This window comes from Megascapheus bottae, chromosome 3 (assembly GCF_031878675.1).
Source record: "Megascapheus bottae isolate mThoBot1 chromosome 3, mThoBot2.hap1, whole genome shotgun sequence".
Lineage (NCBI taxonomy): Eukaryota > Metazoa > Chordata > Mammalia > Rodentia > Geomyidae > Megascapheus > Megascapheus bottae.
The window spans coordinates 82,447,041-82,468,669 of NC_143511.1; the positions used below are offsets into that span (position 1 = coordinate 82,447,041).

The 21,629-nt window shown below is 42.2% G+C and overlaps 1 protein-coding gene across 1 annotated transcript in view; it reads right to left on the reverse strand.

Moving 5' to 3' along the window:
• Psmb7 (proteasome 20S subunit beta 7) overlaps positions 1–21,373 on the reverse strand; it is a 55,928-nt gene extending 34,555 nt beyond the window's left edge. The window contains exons 1-5 of the mRNA XM_090330610.1: positions 21,277–21,373; positions 20,801–20,894; positions 19,509–19,606; positions 18,231–18,371; positions 14,525–14,640 (exon numbers count right to left, since the gene is read on the reverse strand). Coding sequence (XP_090186736.1) covers positions 14,525–14,640; positions 18,231–18,371; positions 19,509–19,606; positions 20,801–20,894; positions 21,277–21,338 — 511 coding nt within the window. The 5' untranslated portion in view covers positions 21,339–21,373. The remainder of the gene's footprint in view (positions 1–14,524; positions 14,641–18,230; positions 18,372–19,508; positions 19,607–20,800; positions 20,895–21,276) is intronic.
• Between the last annotated feature and the right edge of the window lie 256 nt (positions 21,374–21,629).

Below are 21,629 nucleotides of genomic sequence, written 5' to 3' on the forward strand. Positions count from 1 at the left end.
GCTTGGGAGCAGAAGTACTTTGGATTTTGGATTATTTTCATGTGTATTACTATAATGAGGTATCTTGGGATAGGACCCAAGTCTACATATGAAATTTATTTTTACATATATACTTTACATGCATGGACTAAAGGTAATTATATGGAGTATTTTCAGTGTACCTGAGTTTGGACCTCAATCTACCAGCTTCTTGCCCATGCTAACATCAAACCATGATTCTCCTGCCTCTGACTCCCAAACAGCTGGGACCATAAGCATGTACAACCATGTCTTTCCCCATAGTTCAATTTGAACCTAAGTTCTGAAGAACAGTACAACCCAGAACAAAATCTGAAATAAACTATGAAAATTTCACAATCTAGCTACTGTTTTCAATTTGTTCTGTATGTTTAAAAACACTTGCATTAATATGGCTAGGGAAAATGGGATTTTTTTTAAGCATGTGATTTTTATGTTAGAGTTCACCAAAGCAAATCAAACAGCAATTCTGTAACTTGCATTATTAGACACTCTGGAACTACTAAGACTGTAATAATTTCCTAAAACAGTCAAACTTAAAAGGATCTGAAAACCAGTAGGTAGAAATTTGCTTCCTCTGATAGGATCCATGCTCACAAAATCGCAAACTAGGGAAGAGGAAATGTTTACTCACGGGTCCTCTAGGTCCCAGACCTTAAATTCAAGGCTGGGATTTTCCCATTTTACAGACAAGAAAACTGAGGCTTAACTAGTTTCAAATTGTCCCCAAGCAATATAATCAGTAAGGGTAAAAAGGTCCCGAATTCCTGAGCCCATGGGCTGCTAGAATTAATTTTATTACTCCCAGTGTGCCCGGCTCTGGGAACACACTGCTGCCCACAACTGGCACAGTTCTGGGGTTTACATGGCTGCCAGGCTGACCTAGAAAGCAGTTTCCCTTCTAGCACAAAGGAGACACTGCCACAAAAACCAACACCAACAGGACCACCTACACTGCACCTTCCTCATTAGCCCTGTAAGGGCTACACAAACACAACACAAAGCTGAAAGCTGGAAAGTAGTAATAGCCTACAACAAGGGCCCTCTGCACCCTCTCCACTCCCCCGCCTCCCCCATCCCCAGCAATGATTTTATACTCTCAGTCTCAACAACTCCCTAGGCTGGCAGCTTTAATGGGAACAGAGGTCTCCAAAATTTCTCCTCTCAAAATGGTGACATTCTGAGAGGCAGCAGGAAATGGATTCCCAGTGCTTTTCCCCAAATCAATTTAACCAGATCTTCACAGAGAAAAGGCTGCTGCTCAGCTAAGGAGCAGTCTGCTTTAAGCACCAAGGACCTGTTCACTACCATGGCCTGCCAAGGTAGAAGATATATGCAGTGAGGAAGGAGTCACCAGCCCAACTCCCTCATCCATCAGTGTCAGCTCTTCCTGACAGAGCATTCACTCACTCGCGCTCATTGTGCGTCAACTGGCCACTCTTCCTGAGGAAAATTTGGTGCTTTCCACAGACCTATGGATGGGGGTCATTTTTCACTCCGTGCCTGCCTACAAGGCCTCACCTCCTGGTGCCAGTGCTTTCTCCAGGGGCTACTGGTGCCAACGCATGAAGAGCTGATTTATGAATATGAAACAATGCTGCTACTGGGGGAAAGCATCCAGCCACTAGAGAGCAGTGGAGCACCTCTCCCCACTCAGGAAACCTGAGCCACAGACGAAATGGTTTAATTGTATGCATGCATTTCATTATAAGCCTTGGCCAAGAGCTTCTGAGGGCGCAAGCCAAGCAATCAGAGGATCTTGCATGCCTTGCTGAAATCCAGATTTGTCCTTTGTCAGCATAAACAGTTTAATTTGATGTTTTCACTCCTGAGTAAGCAGTGAGTATTACATTTAAACTCTCGTGAGGGGAAGAGCTTCCTTTTCATCAGCAAGCGCACTTGTGTCAGAGTCTATCTTTCATTTCCAATGAATTTTTAAAAATTTATTTCATTTAATATGCTTAAAATATTTTTTAAATTATCCTATACTCACTCAAAAACTAATTTCTCAAACAACACTGAGCCTTCTCTAAATGCAATAAGGTCAGTTACATTTTACTCTAATATCTAATATAGCACACTTTATGGGAAGAGAGATTTTTCCTATAACTCCAACTGTAAACGTCTCAAGCCCTGACAGGTTCTAAACATGTATTCCTAAGAAGTGTCTAATGATCAGGAGCATCCAGTCCTAAAATGTGAACACTTTTGTTTTATTAACATGTTGGTGAAATGCCACATAGTATGGATTGAAAACTGTTCTTTTAAAATAGAGGCATCGCGAGAGGGGTAAGGGGAGAGATATGGGGACAAAAACATAAGAAGGGGTATCAATGTGTGAGAAGTAATGCACCTACTATCTGGTGAATACAACTGTAACCCCACTATACATTACAATAATTTTTTTTCTAAAAACAAACAAACAAAAAACAGAGGCATTGCCTAAGCTTATACTTCTGGGCTAAGATGGAGTGTGACAATTACCCACAAGCTAGGCCTGCCAAAACAGGAGCTCAGCTGGCCACTAACCACTCCACACTCTGCACTCCTGTGGCAGAGAAATACAGGGAGTAGGAACGGAGAGATCTCAGAGGCAACCTTGACTCTAAGCCACAGTTCACAACACCCCAAAGTACATGTCAGTTCACTTAACAGGACTTTCCCTTTGAGTCCTCTAGAGCAAAAGGCATGAGAAATTTTAATAACTTAGAAAGCACCCTCAAAGGTTTATCTTGCCAATAGAAATGATATACAAACCAGAAGAAATCCTACTTACTGAAAATAAGTTGGCAATTACATATATATGTCTCATTTTGTCACTTGTGGAATAAGGGTATTATCCCTTTTGAGAGATGGAAAAATGAAAGTTCAGAGAAGTGCAAGAACTTACTGAAAGTCACACTGCTATTACAGCAGAATGGGAATTTGAACCCAGATCTGGGGAATAGCAAAAGCTTTGTTCTATGAACAAAATCTTTTCATGCCTAAAGTGACACTCTACTTAATCTGTCCTAATATAAGAATAAAAAGACCAGTCTGTGCTAGGCTGAGTATAAAGGCACTTTTCTTTAGCAAGGCCAATTCTGGTCCAATTCTGATACAAGAGCAGGTAAAGAGGAATTCATTAACTTCACACTCTCTGAAGTGGGGTTTAAAGCAGAAAGAATTTAAAACTGTGAGAATTCAGAAAAGTCCACCTAGCAAGGACTTTTTCTTTGCTGGTGGATAGACTAGGACTGAACTCAAACAAGAAAAGACTTTACGGTAGAATGTCAGAACAGAAAAAAAGGACACATTTACTCAAAACTTCAGTATTTTACTTACAAGATACTTTTTAAAAAAAAAAAAAAGAAGAACAAAATTTACTCTGATTAGAACAGATTAAGATCTGGCATGGGCTGACTACACTACATTCCAGTACAGCATGATGAATTTTAAGAGGAAATGTTTTCCAGCTCCCAACATAATGGCACCATCTATTGGCTTAGTACTTTTGCAGCAACCAGAAAGCAAGATGTGCAACTCAGCTTTCATGGGCTTTTGGTTCCCAGTTGTTTTCTTTCTGCCACTCCACAGTGACATAAGTCTTAATAATTAAAACCTCTGTGTTGGGCCCGAAATTTAACCTAATGGTAGAGTGCTCACTTGGCATGCATGAAACCTTAGCTTCAATTCCTTGGTACTACATACACAGAAAAAGCCAAAAGTGGTGCTGTGGCTCAAGTGGGTAGAGCGCTTGCCTTGAGAAAGCTTAAGGAGAATGTCTAGGCCCTGAGTTCAAGCCTCAAGACTGGCAAAAAAAAAAAAAAAAAAAAAACAACCTATGTGTCGTACATTTTAAAACTTCTCAAATATACTTATGCTAAAGCGAGAAAAAGTGCCACAGAAATCTCAGTTCATAGAATTGCACACAGAAATCATACTAGTGTAGCTGGAAGTTTGGCCTAGTAGTAGAGTGCTTGCCTAGCATACACAAAGACCCGGGTTCGATTTCTCGGTACCACATACATAGAAAAAAGCTAGAAGCGATGCTGAGGCTCAAATGGTAGAGCTCTAGCCTTAAGAACGTCCAAGGATAATGGTCAGGCCCTGAGCTCAAGCCCAGGACTGGCAAAAAAAAAAAAATCATACTAGTGCTAAAATTATTAAAACATAACATAGCAAACACTTATCATGGCTACCCACAAAGTGTTTTTATATCTGGTATTCACTGCATTCTCACCCCCTCCCCATGGAACAGTTTCTTCAGCCACCATTTACAGAAGAAACTGAGCTCTACATACAGCTCAGAAATTCTAGACTTAAGGTTGAATTGAAAGACCAGTTCAAATCACTAAGCCATGTTATCTTAAAAAGTAGCATCAGGTACTGGTGGATCATACCAGTAAACCTATCTACTCAGGAGATTGAGATCTGAGAATCTCAACTTGAAACCAGCCCAAACCAGAAAGTCCAAGAAACTCATGTCCAAGTAACCAGCAAAAAGCAGGAAGTGGTAGTATGACTCAAGTGGTACAGTACCAGCTTTGGGGAAAAAACTCAGGGACAAGCCAAGTGATGAGGCCTGTAATCCTAGCCACTCAAGAGGATGAGATCTGAGGATCTGGTAAGAGTGCTAGCCTTAAGCAAAAAAGCTAAAGAACAGCACACACATAGAGCTGGGTACTGGTGGCTCATTCCTATAATCCTAGCTACTCAGGAGGCTGAGAACTGAGGATTGCAGTTCGATGCCAACTCAGACAGGAAAGTCTACGAGACTCTTATCTCCTATTAACCACCAAAAAACTGGAAGTGGTGCTGTGGCTCAAAGTAGTAGAACAAAAAACTCAGGCATAGCACCCACACCCTAAGTTCAAGCCCCAGGATGGGGGGGGGGAGTGAGGAAAAAGAGGTGCCAAGAATAACAAAAGCACATAAGAATACACAGTGCATCCCAGAATGTGCTCAAAATCACCTGAAATCCAAAATGGGGGGGGGGGGAATTGAGCAGGCCCTGGATCCTAGCTTGAAGGACAGATTTAAAAAAAAAAAAAAAAAAAAAAAAAACATGGGCCAGGAGTTTGGCCTAGTGGTAGAGTGCTTGCCTAGCATGCACGAAGCCCCAGGTTCAATTTTTCGGTACCACATACATAGAAAACAGCCAAAAATGGTGCTGAGGCTCAAGTGGTAGAGCTCTAGCCTTGAGAAAGTCCAAGGACAGTGCTCAGGCCCTGAACTTACGCCCAAGACTGGAAAAAAACAAAAAACAAAAACAAAAAAAAAACCACTTGCTTTATTGTAGAAACAATAAACACGAGATGCCAAAAGATCAAGTCTATGTGCAGCCAGGACGGAGGCCAGTCCTTCAAGGCTACGTGTAGGGTGGTTCTCAGCTGTACCTCAGGCACTTATGGAAAAGGCCACTAGGGGCAGCAGGCCTCTGGCTAGTGTTCGCAGAAGTAAGATTTCCTGGATCAGCATCTAATTCTCCCTGCAGACACAATTTAGTACCCCTGACGATACATGCTTCTGCTTTCTCCTTCTAGTGAAGGAAAAAATACCACAGTTATGAAGTCCATAAACGTCCTCTGAGAAGGCTTTTATGAAGTTGTGTAAACTAACAGTTACAGCAACATTCAGACCTGGTTTAAGAACTGAAAATCAATGTGGACTGAAACAGCCATCTTGAGGTGTACTAATTTGATCCAGTGCAAGATAACTTTCCAAAAAAAGTCATGTAGAGACACCAAAATGTCCACACAGTCAGGTATTAGTATAATCTGTCTATAATCCCAGCACCCACCAAGCTGAGGCTGGAGAATCACTAGTTCAAAACTAGTCTGGGCAACAGCATGAGACCTTATCAAAAAGAAAAAAAGGAAGGAGAAGGAAGAAAGAGAAAGGTGAGGAGCCTACTCACAGGATACATTTTGTTGCAAAATTCAGAAATAACAGGACATCTGAATACTCTATCCATGTTCTACTTTAAATTCCAGCATTCTTTGTCCACAAGATGAGCTATCTGGAGTGTTTCCACCCCTATCCCCCTTCTTTTTCATTGCCCAGAGCCCTTGTAAGCTGGCACTTTCACAGGTGCATTTCAGTAATTAGGAGATTATATATCCAGCTTCTCTGGAGATAGAACTTTACCTAGATGGAACTGGCAATGACCCCAAGTCTTCCCTAATGGTGCATGCCAATGTTTACTCCGGAAGTTAGTATTCCTAAATTGTCCAAGGGCCTCATTTCCAGGAACGTCACACTTGAAATTTTATTCATGTTAATTCTCTGTGTGGCTAAGCGGACAAACATAAAAATTTTATATACCTTGCCAATGCTGCTCAAGGAACACTGCCAAACTAATAGCAAAAGATGGTCCCCAAGCTTCTTCTGACACTTCAGTTTCCCTAATAAAGGAAAGCTGGCAAGTTCAAAGACTAAGCTAATTAATCTGAGAATTAAAAGAGCCCATATTTTGTCTGTAAAAAAAAAAAAAAATAAAGTGACAAAAACCCCCTCCCTTTCCTAATAAAGAAAAAAAGTCAAAGAATCTTGCTGAGCTTCCAATCACATCAACAGCATCTTTGAAATTAATTCTCTTAAAACGAGACTAGGTAGATGAAACTTTTAAGGTTCTCTCCTTGTCACCTAACCCATGCACAACCTCGCCGGGCAGGAGCCCTCCGGGAGTGTGAATGCTACATCGGGGTGGGGGCTACCATCTCTGCAGCCAACATTCTGTCCATAAAGGCTTCAGGACAGCACCATGCCACAGGCAGGCCAATGTATTCATCTCTCAAGTAAGCCCGGCAGAATGCCACTTCTCAGAGAGGAGGCTCCAGGACTAATGCTGGATGCACACACTGAGCTATGCCAGCAGGCCAAGATGAGCAAGACAGGATGGGTGCCTAGTCAATGGAAATGAAGAGCAGCCTTCAGGCACCTGGCTAGTAGCCAACACAGGCCCATGGGTAGGCAAAATTTAGACACTCTTTCCTAGGGGTGATTTGTAGCTTCCAGCTCTGACTGTCAAATCACTCAGGGAATAAATGGTTTTTAAAAAGGTTAATTACAAAGTTTTGCCTTTGTTTCTCATTTTAAAAACTCCTAATTTAACTAAAATATAAATATTAAGATGAAATATTCATTTTCTCACTTAAGCTATGCATGCAGAAAACCTCAATCCCACAGCAAATGTTAATTCTATGAAGGGGACCTTCTATGTTATCTGTCATTTCAGTTCAGTTTGTAACGGGAGTTAAGACAAAATTCACCAAACTTGGCCGACTCTGGAGTTCTCACTCAACATCTAGCTCCTTACACCTTCAAAGGAAGGGAAGGGAAAGAGATAAGACAAAACTGAAGCCGAGTAGGTAAGAAAGCAGACCTGCACAGCTACTACATGAGGAACAATGGCTGAAAGAAGTGATGGAGACAATGCCCACTGCAGAGCAAAAGTGTATTTTTATATTCTCTGCAAAGTGCTCCTCTTCACGATAAACATAGATATGAAACAAACAAACAAATAAACAAAAAAAAGTCTGCCAGAAGCGTAGTGATAGACTGCTCCTACCACGCACAAAGCCCTGAGTTCAATTCCTTGGTACCACACACACAGAAAAAGCCAGAAGTAGTGCTGTGGCTCAAGTGGCAGAGGGCTAGCCTTGAGCAAACAGTGTCCAAGGACAGTGTCCAGACCCTGAGTTTAAGCCCCAGGACTGGCCAAAAGAAAAAGAAAAAAAGAAAAAAGCCATGGTGTCTTGGGATCATAGAATTGTGGACATTTTTTTAAATTTCCATTGATACTATAAAGCTGTTGCAGTAAATACTATTTTCAACATGCAATGAAGAAAATCCTCACAGAGCAATCCAAAATATAAAATATAAAAAGCAAACAATTATCCTTTGGGAATTTGGGTAAATATTTTTAGTACTGAGAAACAAAGCTTAATGGCTTAATGACATAACTTCAAGAGAAGAAAAATTACAGCAGTTACATTGTGCTTTCTTGAGATGGAAGACAAAGGTTCAAATCCCAGTTTCACCACTTAAAGGCTAAGTAATAATAGCTAAGTGGCAAAATCTTTCCAAGCTTGTTTTCTCATCAATAAATTATCAATAATTGAACTGTTTGAGTGGAATTTTAGCTGAAAAGAATATAAGAGCACTCAGCAGACTCTAGCACAGAAATACTGCATAAACATGCTTTAAATTAAAGCATACCAAGTTTCAACAACAGAAAAAGAACCTGTCACATTAAAAAAAAAATGCCTTATGTTATTCTCTCAGTGCTAAAATAAGGTCCACACAAAGAAAACACAATCTAAACCAACTATATTCCAGGGGTCCTAGAACTGCTAGTTCACAAACAATGAACAGAAACTAAGGTAACTAATACTTTGCTTCAGACATTCTTTAGCACAAACAAGTTGGGGAACCAAGTTCACCATCAAGTACTCACCGAGTACTGTGTGGCATTCTGGGAGGTAGAGGAAGTAGAATCCACTCCTACATGGGCAGGAGGACCAAGCCTCCTATCCTGGTGACAGGAGCCAGGTTAAGGAGAAGGGAATTTGGCCGAGCCTGGAGCTCTGGATGAGGACTTGCTCCTTTGATCTACTGTTGCTGAGAAGGAATGACTTTGAGCTGACATCAAGTAACAGGAAGGATACTTTAGGAGGTATAGCCATTTCTGACAAAGGCAGACTGGCAGCAGTGGAGGTAAAAAATCTGTTTAAGCAAGGAAAAGGGAGGTTGGCTGCTACCCCAGAGGCTCAGGCTGAGGTGGGCAAAGTACAAAGGGGACAGCCCCAATGGAGAAGTTACTGCCACACATATGGAGGCCAGGGTGGCTGGTATCGAGGAAGACTGTCAAGGACCTGGGGTCCAACCCATGGCTGAGTGGTTTATGAGAATTCTTGCTATAGATGGGCCATCCCTCCTGCTTCTGCACCCGTCCACACCCTCAACATTGTGGGCAGATTCCCCTCCCAGCCCCCAGCTCCCTTTACCACAATGCGCTCCAGGCTGACCGAGTGCTCTAACAATCCACTCTATCCTATCATGGCCTGGCTCAAAAACATCAGCTGGGAATGTCCAAGGCCAAGTCTTCAGACTGGCACACCACATCTGGACCCTGGGCAACCTCTGCCTCATCCTCCAACATCCACTAGTCTTCTTTTCCCTCTCTGTTTTTGCTTTGGAAACACCCAGAGTAGAAACTCCCCCAACCCTGCCCACTGCAGTCTCTTATCCCAGAAAAAAAAAAGACCTTCAAATAGTCTTTGCTTTGGGGGCAGGGGGTGGAACAGCTAATTTCTAATCACCAGGCAGGTCCAGCCTAATAGTCACTCTTGATTTTCACTTGTCAGATCAGCAAGAACAACCAGTGCTGGTGAGTTTGTTTCAGAAAAGCATTCCTATGCTCTCTTGGCGGGAGAGTAAACTAGTGCCATCAGTTTGGAGGGCAATTTGGCAACAGCTCTCAAAAGGTAAAATGTACTATATAGCTCACCATCTGTCACTTTTGGGGGCTGTGTACCTCCTTCTTCTGTACAGGGAACTCCACCTCATATGAGCAGGAGGCTGAACTTCACCCACTGGAAACACTCATAGACTCGGGCAGTCAGAGCCCAGCTGCACAAGCCTACACTCAGGCAGGCCCCTGTGTAAATCTGCCATAATGCATTCTGAAGCACAATTTTTCACACTACTCTTGGCCCTAAGCCCAATTCTTGCCTTCTCAGCTATGTATGAGCTACTTGCTATACTAAAAGCAAGAGGTTAAAATAACAAATCACTGATTCTACTGCGTATAGCCGAGAATTGTCTAAAACATGAACACACCTTCATTAATAAACTTCAACACTAAAAATGTATCTAAACCAAGTAGATATTTACTCAAGTAGATGAAGACACATTTGTTGTAAAATCCTGAAAACCAAAATGACCATCACTAGAAGAACTGGTCAGAAAAAAGAAAAGAAAGGCCGGGAGTTTGGCCTAGTGGTAGAGTGCAAGCGCCTAGCACGCATGAAGACCCGGGTTCGATTCCTCGGTACCACATACATAGAAAAAAAGCCAGAAGTGGTGCTGAGGCTCAAGTGGTAGAGCTCTAGCCTTGAGAAAGTCAAAGGACAGTGCTCAGGCCCTGAGCTCAAGTCCAGGACTGGCAAAAAAAAAAAAAAGAAAGAATCACTGAACAGTAGCCAGGCACAGTAGTTCATACCTGTAGTCCTAGCTACTCAGGAAGCTGAAATCTGAGATCTCAGTTAAAAGCCAGCCTGGGCACTAAAGTCTATGAAACTCATCGCCAATTAACTACTAGAAAACTCGAATGGGGATGTGGCTCCAGGGGTATGGTAGTAGCCTTGAGCTGAAGAACTCCGGGACAATGCCCAGGCCCAGGGGTAGGGCAGTAAATAGCCTTGAGCTGAAGAACTCAGGGACAGCACCCAGGCCTAGAGTTCAAGCCCCACTACCAACAGAAAGAAAGAAAGAAAGAAAGAAAGAAAGAAAGAAAGAAAGAAAGAAAGAGAGAGAGAGAGAGAGAGAGAGAGAGAGAGAGAGAGAGAGAGAGAGAGAGAGAGAGAAAGAGAGGGAGAGAGGGAGGGAGGGAGGGAGGGAGGGAGGGAGGGAGGGAGGGAAGGAAGGAAGGAAAGAAAGAAAGAAAGAAAGAAAGAAAGAAAGAAAGAAAGAAAGAAAGAAAGAAAGTAAGTTGGCCGGGAGTTTGGCCTAGTGGTTAAAGTGCTTGCCTAGCATGCATGAAGACCCAGGTTCAATTCTTCGGCACCACATACATAGAAAAAAGCCGGAAGTGGTGCTGAGGCTCAAGTGGTAGAGCTCTAGCCTTGAGAAAGTCCAAGGACAGTGCTCAGGCCCTGAGCTCAAGCCCAGGACTGGCAAAAAAAAAAAAAAGAAAGAAAGAAAGAAAGCCAGCCATGCAAATGTTCAGGGCCCTGATTTTAAGCCCCAGTATGGGCACAAAATAATAATAACAGCAACAATATTAACAACAATACACATAAGTGAAATATTAACTGACAAATCTGAGTGAAGAATATAAAACTGATCCTAATATGCTGTTGCTTCTATTGCAAGTTTGAAATTTTCCAAATGAAAAATAACCAACTACTAAATAGAAAAGGTTATTTTGCCTTTACTACCTTTTAAAAGTATTATATGTGGAGAAATAAAAACAATGCCCTAATGGAAATAAAAAATACATCTGAATACAGCAATTTGGAACAATTCTAAAATTATTGAGTTATTGTCATTTTAAAATAATTACAAGCCGGGCACTGCTACTCACACCTGTAATCCCATCTATTCAGGAGATTGAGACTTAAGGATCTAGGTTCAAAGCCAGCCCGAACATTTAAGTCCAAGAAACTCTTTATCTCCAATTAACCACCAGAAAACCAGAAGTGGTGCTGTGGCTCAAAGTGGTAGAGCACTAGCCTTGAGCTGAAGAGCTCAGGGACAGCACCCAGGCCCAGAGTTCAAGCCCCATGACCAACAAAAAATGAATAAATAAAAATTAATTACAAAGATCTGTCCATGTGGAATCTGAAGGTAAACCATTCTCCCCTTCCTGCAGGGAATATCTGTTGGCGACAACCTTGTACAAGGTTAGACACACAACAGCAAAGTCTCAAAATGGCCATTTCTAACTATCCAAGGCAGCAGTTCCACCAGCAGAGCCAAGATACCAATACAGAAAACGTTAAATAGTAAACAACAGCTAGAAAAACACCATTATTCCTCCAAGGCAGCAGTTCCACCAGCAGAGCCAAGATACCAATACAGAAAACGTTAAATAGTAAACAACAGCTAGAAAAACACCATTATTCCAGTTTCTAGACCTATACAATTCGACTCAACTTTAACGTAAATATTAGTATCTGGAAATCTTGAAATATAATCTAAGATCTTAAATACAATTTTATCACTTAAAAAAATTAATTAGAGGCAAGAGCTGGTTGCTCATACATGTAATTCCAGCTAATCAGGAGGCTAAGATCTGAGGATCACAACTCAAAGCCAATCAGAGCAAGAAACTCTGTGAGACTCTTATCTCCACTAAACAACCTAAAAGAAGCCCAAAGTGGAGCTACAGCTTAAGCAGTAGAGCCCTAGCTCTAAGCACAAAAGCACAAAAGCTCAGGGACAGCACACAAGATCTGAGTTCAAGCCCCAGAACTGAAATAAATAAATAAATAAGTTGAGACAGGAGGATTATGGTTAAGCATACCCTCAGCAAGAGTCAGCATGATCCCATCTCAAAAACAAACAAGGTACAAAGTACAGTAGAATAGTAGGTAGAACTCCAGCTATGCAGGAGGTAGAAATGGAAGGATAACAGTTTGAAAGTAGCCCAGGCAAAAAGTTAGCAGACTCAATCTCAGAAAAGTCAAGCCAGAGATGGTGGCACATTACTAGAACCCTGATTACTGAGGAGACAGAGGCAGAAGGACCTTGGGCTAAGGCTGGTCTCCTGACATAAGTAATAAGATCCTACTTGAAAAATAAATTAAAAGCAAAAAAGGCTGGTGGCAAGGCACTAGTGGCTCACACCTATAATCCTAAATACTCATTAAGACTGAGATCTGAGGACTGAGATTCAGAGCCAGCCCAGGCAGCCAAATCCAAGCAACAGCAAAAATGGAAATGGAGGTGTAGCTCAATGGTAGATAATCAGCTGTGAGTGAAAAAGCTGAGCAAAATCAGGAGGCTCAGGCTGGGAGTTTGGCCTAGTGGTAAAGTGCATGCCTAGCATGCACGAAGACCCGGGTTCAATTCCTTGGTACCACATACAAAGAAAAAGTCAGAAGTGGTGCTGTGGCTTAAGTGGTAGGGTTCTAGCCTTGAGAAAAAAAACCCAAGGACAGTGCTCATGCCCTGAGCCCAAGCCCAGGAATGAAACAAAACAAAAAAAAAAAAAAAAAAATTCAGGAGGCCCAGAGTTCAAGCCCTGGTATTAATACACATACACAAAAGGGGAGCCTTGGGGCATGGCTCAAGTGGTAAAGTGCATGCCAAGCAAGGTCCTTAGCTCATATCCCACTAGTATCTTTTTGTTTAAATCTTCTTTAGCAGTTATGGCTGATCTGAAAAGACTCACAACTGTTTATGAGCTAGCTAGCAGTGGAATAGGCAGCTTCTAATCTGTTACGACCCAGCATGTGGCTGTTGATGATTGTACTTTACAAATAGGAAATCAAGGCTCAAGGAGGAATCACACCACAGTTCCTCAAAGACTGAGTGGCAGAATGACCAAGAAAGAAAAGGACAAAAGGTTCGAGTAATCCAACAAGTTACTTGGGAAATGTGAGATTCAAGGTCAGCCATGAAAGTTCACAAGATGTCATCTTAATCAATAGCTCAGTATAGTAGCCCACCCATGTCATCTGTCATCCAAGCAATAAAGAGAACAAATTGGATGACTGAATTCTAGGCCAGCCTGCACATATAAATATAAAATAAAAATATAAATATAAAAATAAATGAACACAAAAAGGGGTTGTAGGAGTTCTTAATACAGTTGAGCAAGCATAAGGTCTTGAGTTCAATCCCAAGTACTACCAAAAACAAACATACTCTCTACATGTGCCTAGCATCTTCAGTTAAGACTTAGGGGTCTATTATCTTTATCCTCACTCCTGCCTGATCTTCTTAACTCAGTGATCTGCCTCCACCTTCTGCCTGCCCATCACTCCCAAGTCCGCTTATCCTGAATGAGTTTTCTGAACTTTTTTGGTTTTAGATCATGGTGAATTAACACAGGCAAAGGAAATAACCGGGAGGGCTGGGAATATGGCTTAGTGGTAGAGTGCTTCCCTAGCATGAACAAAGCCCTGAGCTCCATTCCCAGTACCACATAAACAGAAAAAGCTAGAAATGGTTCTGTGACTCAAATGGTAAAGCTCTAGTCTTGGGCAAAAGAAGCTCAAGGACAGTGCCCCAGGCCCTGAGTTCAAGCCCCAGAACTGCAAATAAATAAATAACTCAGAAAGTTCCCCTATACCCTTGATTCTTTCCTGAAGATAGCTTACAACAATCTACCACTTAAGCCATGCCTCTAGCCTTGTGACTTTTTTTGGTTTTGGTTTTGGTTTTTGTTAGTTATTTGGCAGATGAATCTAGCAAACCTTTCTGCTCAGACTAGCTTCAAATTCCTGAGTAGCTAGCCCCTGAGCTACTAGCCCCAGACTCCCCATCTTACATGACTACAATAATATACTACCTATACTACCATCTTTCCTACTAGTATTTAACAACTTTCTAACATTTATAAATGCAATTTTACACTTGTTTATTGCCCCTTTATACCCATTAAAGCTCTTCACAGGCAGAATCCTCTGTTCACTGCCGTTTCTGGATATAATCACAGAAGGTACTAAATGAACCACTGCTAAAAGAATCAAAGCAGCACTGTATTGCACTGCCTCCTGTAACAGGAAAGAGAGCAATCCTTCCAGATCTCATTGATAAATAAGAGAAACCTGAAACATAAGGAAACACTCACCCATGGTGACATAAGGCAATTTATCGGTTGATCCGTGAGGATAGATGCTGTAGAGATGAGGTCCAGTAACATCTACTCCCCCTAGAACTAGCGCTGCACCAATGTAACCTTGATACCTGGTGATTAGAGTAGGCATAGGAACACATGAGTCTACATGGAATCACTGTAACTTCACCAACAGCTACTGGAGTCAGGCAACAATGTTCTTACATTGTTTCAATAGAGAAGCTAAGCACCTGTGGCTCAAGCCTGTAATCCTAGTTACCCAGGAGGCTGAGCTTTGAAGATTGGAGTTCAAAGCCAGGCTAGGTACTAAACTTCAAGATTCCATTTCCAAATAACCAGCAAAAATGCACTGGTGGCTCATACCTATAATCCTCCCTGCTTAGGAAGCTGAGATCTGAACATCGCACAGATTCATGTTTACCACATTTTATTTTTGAACCAAGAAATTTTTCAGTAACATACCCAAGGAGTTAATTACACAGTACACAAAAGTTCAATGTTCTAAAGGACTTACAGTGCCACAAATATCTATATTGGACAGTATCATTAAGGTTCAAGAACTGGCCAACTGGTAAGAGAATGGAAGCCCATATAGCACATAAAATTACGACACTGGAGGCATGGCTCCGGGGTTAAGAGTGTCTCCTGGCAAGTGTGAGGCCCGGAATTCAGCCCTTAGTACTACCAAAAGGAAAAAGAAGAGCAAAAAGTAAATAAAAAAAAAAAATTTTAAACCCACAATACTGACAAATGTTTCTTAAACCCTTCAGAAGGGTCAGACCCCTCCAAAAAAGTAATTAAAATTTTGAACCCCTGTCTATAACAAGGTACCCACACAAGGGTCTCTAGAACTCTATAGCTCACTGATACAAGCTTGTCTACCAGGAACAGTATACAGCACAATTCAGTACATGAACAGAGAGTGTGAGTTAGAAAACAACACATGCAATGGTAGTGAACAGAGAGTGTGAGTTAGAAAACAACACATCCAATGGTATGCCATACCTATTCAACATATAACACAAGAACACAAATATATTGTCTATAAGGTCTGAAAATACATCCCAAAGGCCTTCAGGCCCTATAACAGGCATTTGCTGCCTTATTCCTTTCCCCTCAAAGGTCAGAGAGAACCTGCTGTCTTCATTTCTTCATCAAGAAATTGTGGCTAACAAAGGAGGCAACCAGACAAAGTTCACAGCTGACAGTGCTATGCAGGCCTTAAACCAAGGTTCTTTCCCTTACAGCACCCTTACCAAGTATACCAAGTATACTAAACTAAAAATGATACAAACACTGAAGAGGAAAAAAACAAAAAACTTCAGAATACTCAAACATTCTTCTTTGTTGTTGCTGGTGGTGGTCATGGGGCCTGAACTCGGAGCCTGAATTCCAGGCCTGGACACTGTCCTTGAGCTCTTTTGCTCAAGGCTAGCACTCTACCACTTGGAACACAGCACCACTTCTGGTTTTCTGATGGTTAATTAGAGGTAAGAGTCTCATGGGAACTTTTCTGCCCAAGTTCGTTTCAAGACATGCTCTTCAGGTCTCAGCCTTCTGAGTGGCTAGCATTACAGGTGTAAGCCACCAGTGCCTGGTTCAAAACAGTCCCAAAAAACTAAATAAAGTACCCAGATAAAATATTTGGCTAAATTTTTTAAGCAACACTGAAGGGAATCTTGAAATACTGTTTTATCTGCAACAATTTTAAAGTTTGAAAATTGCTTTGTATGTAATGCGCACATTAGCCACCAGAGGGAGCTTTGTATTTATAATTAAAACCCATGAATACCCTCAAAAACCTTACTATGTGTTTCAACAAATTCTACTCACACTGTAAACGGAAGAATGCATTTGCTATCAATAATTCTCCTGTGTTAGGATGATGATTACATATTCAAAGGTCTCAGCAAAATCAGACAAAAAATTAGGTATACTAGGCTTCTTGTCCAAGACTCTTAGCTTTGGTTTTCTCATGTGTAAAATGGGAACTCAGTATGCGCTTAGCCTTTCTGCATAGACTACTGAGACCCCAGGGCGGTGCTAGGCATGCAGGTAAGGAAGACCTGAAAATTCTCAGGCAGACAAAGGCCATGCAGAAACCTGAAGGTGGGTAGGGACTATGCTCAAGTACACATTTCCACTCTAAGGTAACACTACTACCACTTGTTCCACAAGTTTACTGCCATGGATTAGACCACCTTCTTCCTGAATCTTCTCAAAAACAGCTAGAAAGCCAATTTTTTTCATTAAAATATCCCAACGTACAATTATTGGCCACTATTCTTTTTAGCTGTCATATGACATAAACTCCTATACAGGCTAGTGTCTGCTGAATTATTGTCTGCAATCTTTGCTCTCTACATGCTCCCTTGAGTCCTCACAGCAAGTACCAGGGACAGGTATGATGTACATTCCACATATGAGGGAAAAGGAAAGAATCTACTAAGGTAAGGCAGGTCCCAAAAGAAGCCAGAATTCCATCCCAAGACTTGAACACCCAGGCGATACCCCCACATAACACAATGACTTCCTCTTACATAGACTGAATGAGAAAATGAACTTAAGATTTTTTTTTTTTTTTTTTTGCCAGACCTGGGCTTGAGCTCAAAGTGTGAACACTTTCCTTGGGTTTTCTCAAGGCTAGAGCTCTACCACTTGGGCCACAGCACCAGTTCTTGCTTTTTGCTATGTATGTGGTACTGAGGATTCGAACCTGGGTCTTCGTGCATGCTAGGCAAGCACTCTACCACTAGGCCAAACTCTCGGCCCCTAGATACACACTTTTATGTGTGTCTGCAGGATGCTGCCAGACCAGAGGATAAATATGGTAATGATAAGCAAATTATGCACAAGACACCTCAGAAGTAAGGGGACAATGAGCTCAGAGACTACACCCAAGCCCCCAAACCAACAAAAAGAAAGGTAAGGGGAGAGGAATGGTAGCCCCAATCTCAAGAGTTAAAAGATAAAATGAGATCATGACTTACCACAAGGCTTAAAGTAAGACATGATATCAGTATTATTATACCATCTGACAATTGTCAAATGTCACTTTTTATTGTACTATTTTGTCTCAAAAAAAATGAAGAGAACTGGGTGACGGTGGTTCACCCCCATAATCCTAGCTACTCAGGAGGCTGAGATCTGAGGATCACAATTCAAGGCCAGTCCAGGCACAAAAGTCCATGAGACTCTTATCTCCAATTAACCACCAGAAAAGTGAAAGTGACTCTGTAGCTCAAATGGTAGAGCACTAGCCTTGAGCTGAAGAGCTCAGGGACAACGCTGAGGTCCAGGGTTCAAGCCCCAGGACCAACAGGAAAAAAAAAAAAAGAGGAGAAATCGCGTGTGTGTATATGTGTGTATGTGTATTTGTTCGTGTACTACCTAAAACTCAAAGCTACCCCCCAGCTCTTACCTTATTACTAACAAGTTTCTCCTATCCAATAATCTTTATGCTTCAGCAAATTACTCAACTAATCACATGTGCTTTATTCAGGGAAAAAAAAACTCAGACCCCACAAATTCTAATGCACTCATTCTCCAACATCTTACACAAACGTAACTCATTTCAAGAATGATATGTAATTCCAAATACATTTTCCCTAGTTCCTAGGCTTCTCTTGCTGAAAATTTAAGGGGTGAGGGGAGAATCTGAGAAAAAGATGCTACAGAAACCCCTGACCTGGAAGCTTACCTAAAAAGCATCTGCTTCAACATCCGATTGGCTGTGGCAACTCTGGGAAGGCGGCCAGTGGAAAGGGAGTGCAGCTCCAAGTTGGAAGAAATGAGTTGAGTTGTCATATCTGTGTCTGCAGCTGTTCCAGCACCACAACAACTAAAAAATATGATGAGCAAGTTAGGGATATTCATACTAGGGCCCAACTGGAAGTAGAATTCTTAGAAATGCTTCATAGCATGAAGATTATATACATGAAATCTTATAAGTTTGCACTATAACTGCTGTTGAGACAATCTTCAGAAGCATAAATTGAGAACACAAATACACATAGACACACAGATATATATATATATATAAGCACACATATATGTGTTTGTACATGCATATATATACACACATATATATGTATATACATATATTCTCTATGACCCAATAGAACATTTCATATTATTTGATTCCAAGAGAGTGTGTGTTTCACTAACACTACAAACATACCCAAGTTTTACAAAAAAGCAAGGTAGGTTAGTCTAACAACTCCATATCTACCAAGTATTTATGACCAGATACCAGTCACTGCACTAAGTACTAGGAATACAGAAAATATGACCCAAGCTTGGTTCTTAATTTCAGAACTGAGTAAAGACAACATAAATAGACCAACTTGTAATATATTATATATTACAAAGTGACAGCAAGAATACAAAATGCTATGAAACTGAAGGTATAATTAAGTTGTTTCATTAAGAAAAGGTTTTCATAAAAAACACTGGAAGACTGCATACACTCCACAAGCAGAAAGGAGGAAAAGGTGTTTGTAAGCAGAGGCTCGCCTAAGCAAAAGTAAAATGGCTAATATCAAGGATACAGAATAAACCTAAGAGGGGCCGTATAGATGCAACTGGAAGGTGCAACTGGACCATGGGGTAATGGCAGCTAAAAAAAAAACCTGAAAAGTAACCTTTTTCTGGTACTGTGGAAGGCCTTAAAATATTTTTTTTAAAGAAAGGAATAAAATCAGATCTGTTCTTCCATGTCCAATATGGTAGAAGAATAAGCAATAGAATGGAAAAGAGTCCAGTAGTCCAGCAGAGAAAAAAGACCCAAAAATCTTTAGCAGAGGAAAGGAGAGGAAGGAATGAATTGAAGAAGCACACAGGAGACAAAACTGAAGCAACAAGAAGACTTGAAGATGACTGCATTGGAAACAGGTGGGTCAGGATGACATTAAGTTCAATTTTAATCCTGACATTTAAGTCTTAAATTTAAAAGTTATCTGAACTAATCAATACTTACTAAATATTAGGAGATATGAAGTGAATTTTTGAACAGTTCTTGTCAGCAACAACCATCCCTTCAGTTGCTCTTGTATCTGCTCCAAGAACTATACCATCCTATTTAAAAAAAAAAAAAAAACAGTTTTAATCCAAGACACACACACACATACACCACAAACAATGTTGGCCACATTTCATTCCACAATCCCACACACCAGCTACATTATTACCAAAAACATTGTCCTACACTTTGAAAATCAAGAAAAGGCTTTCAATCCTTAGCACCGCAAAAATAAAAAATGTTTCTTAATAAACTACATTTTCAGGCTCAAAGTTTCAAACAATTCCTTACAAATTGTAGAGACAATGAGGGAAGGGGAATCAGAATCAGACTCAGAAATCTTCCCATTAAAACAGCTGCTTATCAATTTGGTTTGGGGGTGTGTGTGCGTGCATATGGACCAGTACTAGGGCTTGAACTCAAGACCTAGCAACTGTCTCAAGACCTTTTTTTCCCCAATGCTGGTGTTCTACTACTTGAGCCACAGCTCTCCTTCCAGCTTTTTGCTGGTAACTGGAGTTAAGAGCCTCATGGACATTCCTGCCAGTGTTAGCTTCAAACCAGGATCCTCAGGTCTCAGCCTCTTGACTAGTAAGGATTACAGGCATAAGCATTCAGTGCCCAACTTCTATTTGCTTTTTAAATTTGTCACTCTTTATGCTTTAACAGTAATTCTTACCCTTATCCCTTCTGCTTCTTATTCCTTTTTACCCCTTACCACAATAAAAGGTAGGAGCTCTCTCCATCAGACAGATGGAAAAGGTATAGATATGTAAATAAAACTGAGTTCCCAAATTGAAAGCAGTATGAAAAGTATCAAATGGGGGCCGCAAGTGTGCCCTAGAGAGAGGTAGACTGCTTGGGTAGCATGCATGAAGCCCTGGGCTCGACGCCTCCGTATCACATACATAGAAAAAAGCCAGAAGTGGTTCTGTGGATCAAGTGGAGGAGAGTGCTAGCCTTGCGAAAGCTCAAGGACAGTGCCCAGGCCCTGAGTTCAAGTCCCAGAACGGGCTCCAAGACAGACAACCCGAATTTTGGCTTCTTCCACAGATTATTTGACTTCCTCAAGTAACAAGAAAAAGCACACTCCCTCTCTCTCCAAAATCCTGCCGAGTGAGGAAAGAACATAAACTACAAAGTTCACAAAACCTATCCTTCCTTCCAGTCCTAGCGGAGAGAGAGAGGACCAGACAGCCGGGCTCGGGCTGTGGGGTCAGTTAACTTGTTCTTGGCCTGTTCCGGCTTACCTTATAGACCACTCCGGCGATGGTAGTGCCGGTTTTCCGAGCTTTGGGAAGCTTGAACCCCTTCTTCGCAAAATCAGCTTCCAAGATGGCATTCCTGAAAGCGAGATCGAAAAGGTGTAAGTGTTGAAAGAAAGCCAAGCCCAGGCCGCGCAGCGCGGGCAGGGAGCACGCCTAAACCCGGAGCCCTAGAAAGGAAAGCCAGCCTCGGAGCCACCCTAACACCGAATCCTCCCACCGTCCCCAGCAACAAGTCTCAGCTAGGGGCCCGGACCGAGCCGGAGGCCGAGCTGGCGGCCCGGAGCGCGGGGAACGCCAGAGCCGACCTCAGGCCCGGATTCCCCTGAGTCACACGGGCCGCCGCGGGGCAGGTCATCCACCCTTCCGCGCGCACTTCTCCGCCCAAGCTGAGACCCAGCCCCGTCTCCGGACCCAGCATCACCGCGCCCGCCCCGAAACCGAACCCCGCAGGGCTGCACCTGCGGCAGTTATCAAAAGAGAAGCCTCCAACCGGTGGCTCATACACCGACACGGCCGCCATCTTCCCAAGAAAGTACTTCCGGGACAGAGGCGGGAGGGGCAAGCAGAAAGAGCTCCGCACTTCCGGCGCGGGCCTGCGGCCAGGACCGAAGGGGCGGGGCAAACTCCGCGCTGGAGGGACTGATCGTAGAGTTCTGCGTTCCTAGAGAGGCTAGGAGGCGTTTCGGTGTCATACTGCCCCTAGTGGCGCGGAGGAGAAACCGCCTCCTGGAGCCGGGAAAGGATTTGGTAAGCTCAAGGCCCCCACCCCCAGGTCTCCGTGGCTCAGGCCTCACAGTTAAATGGGATCTGC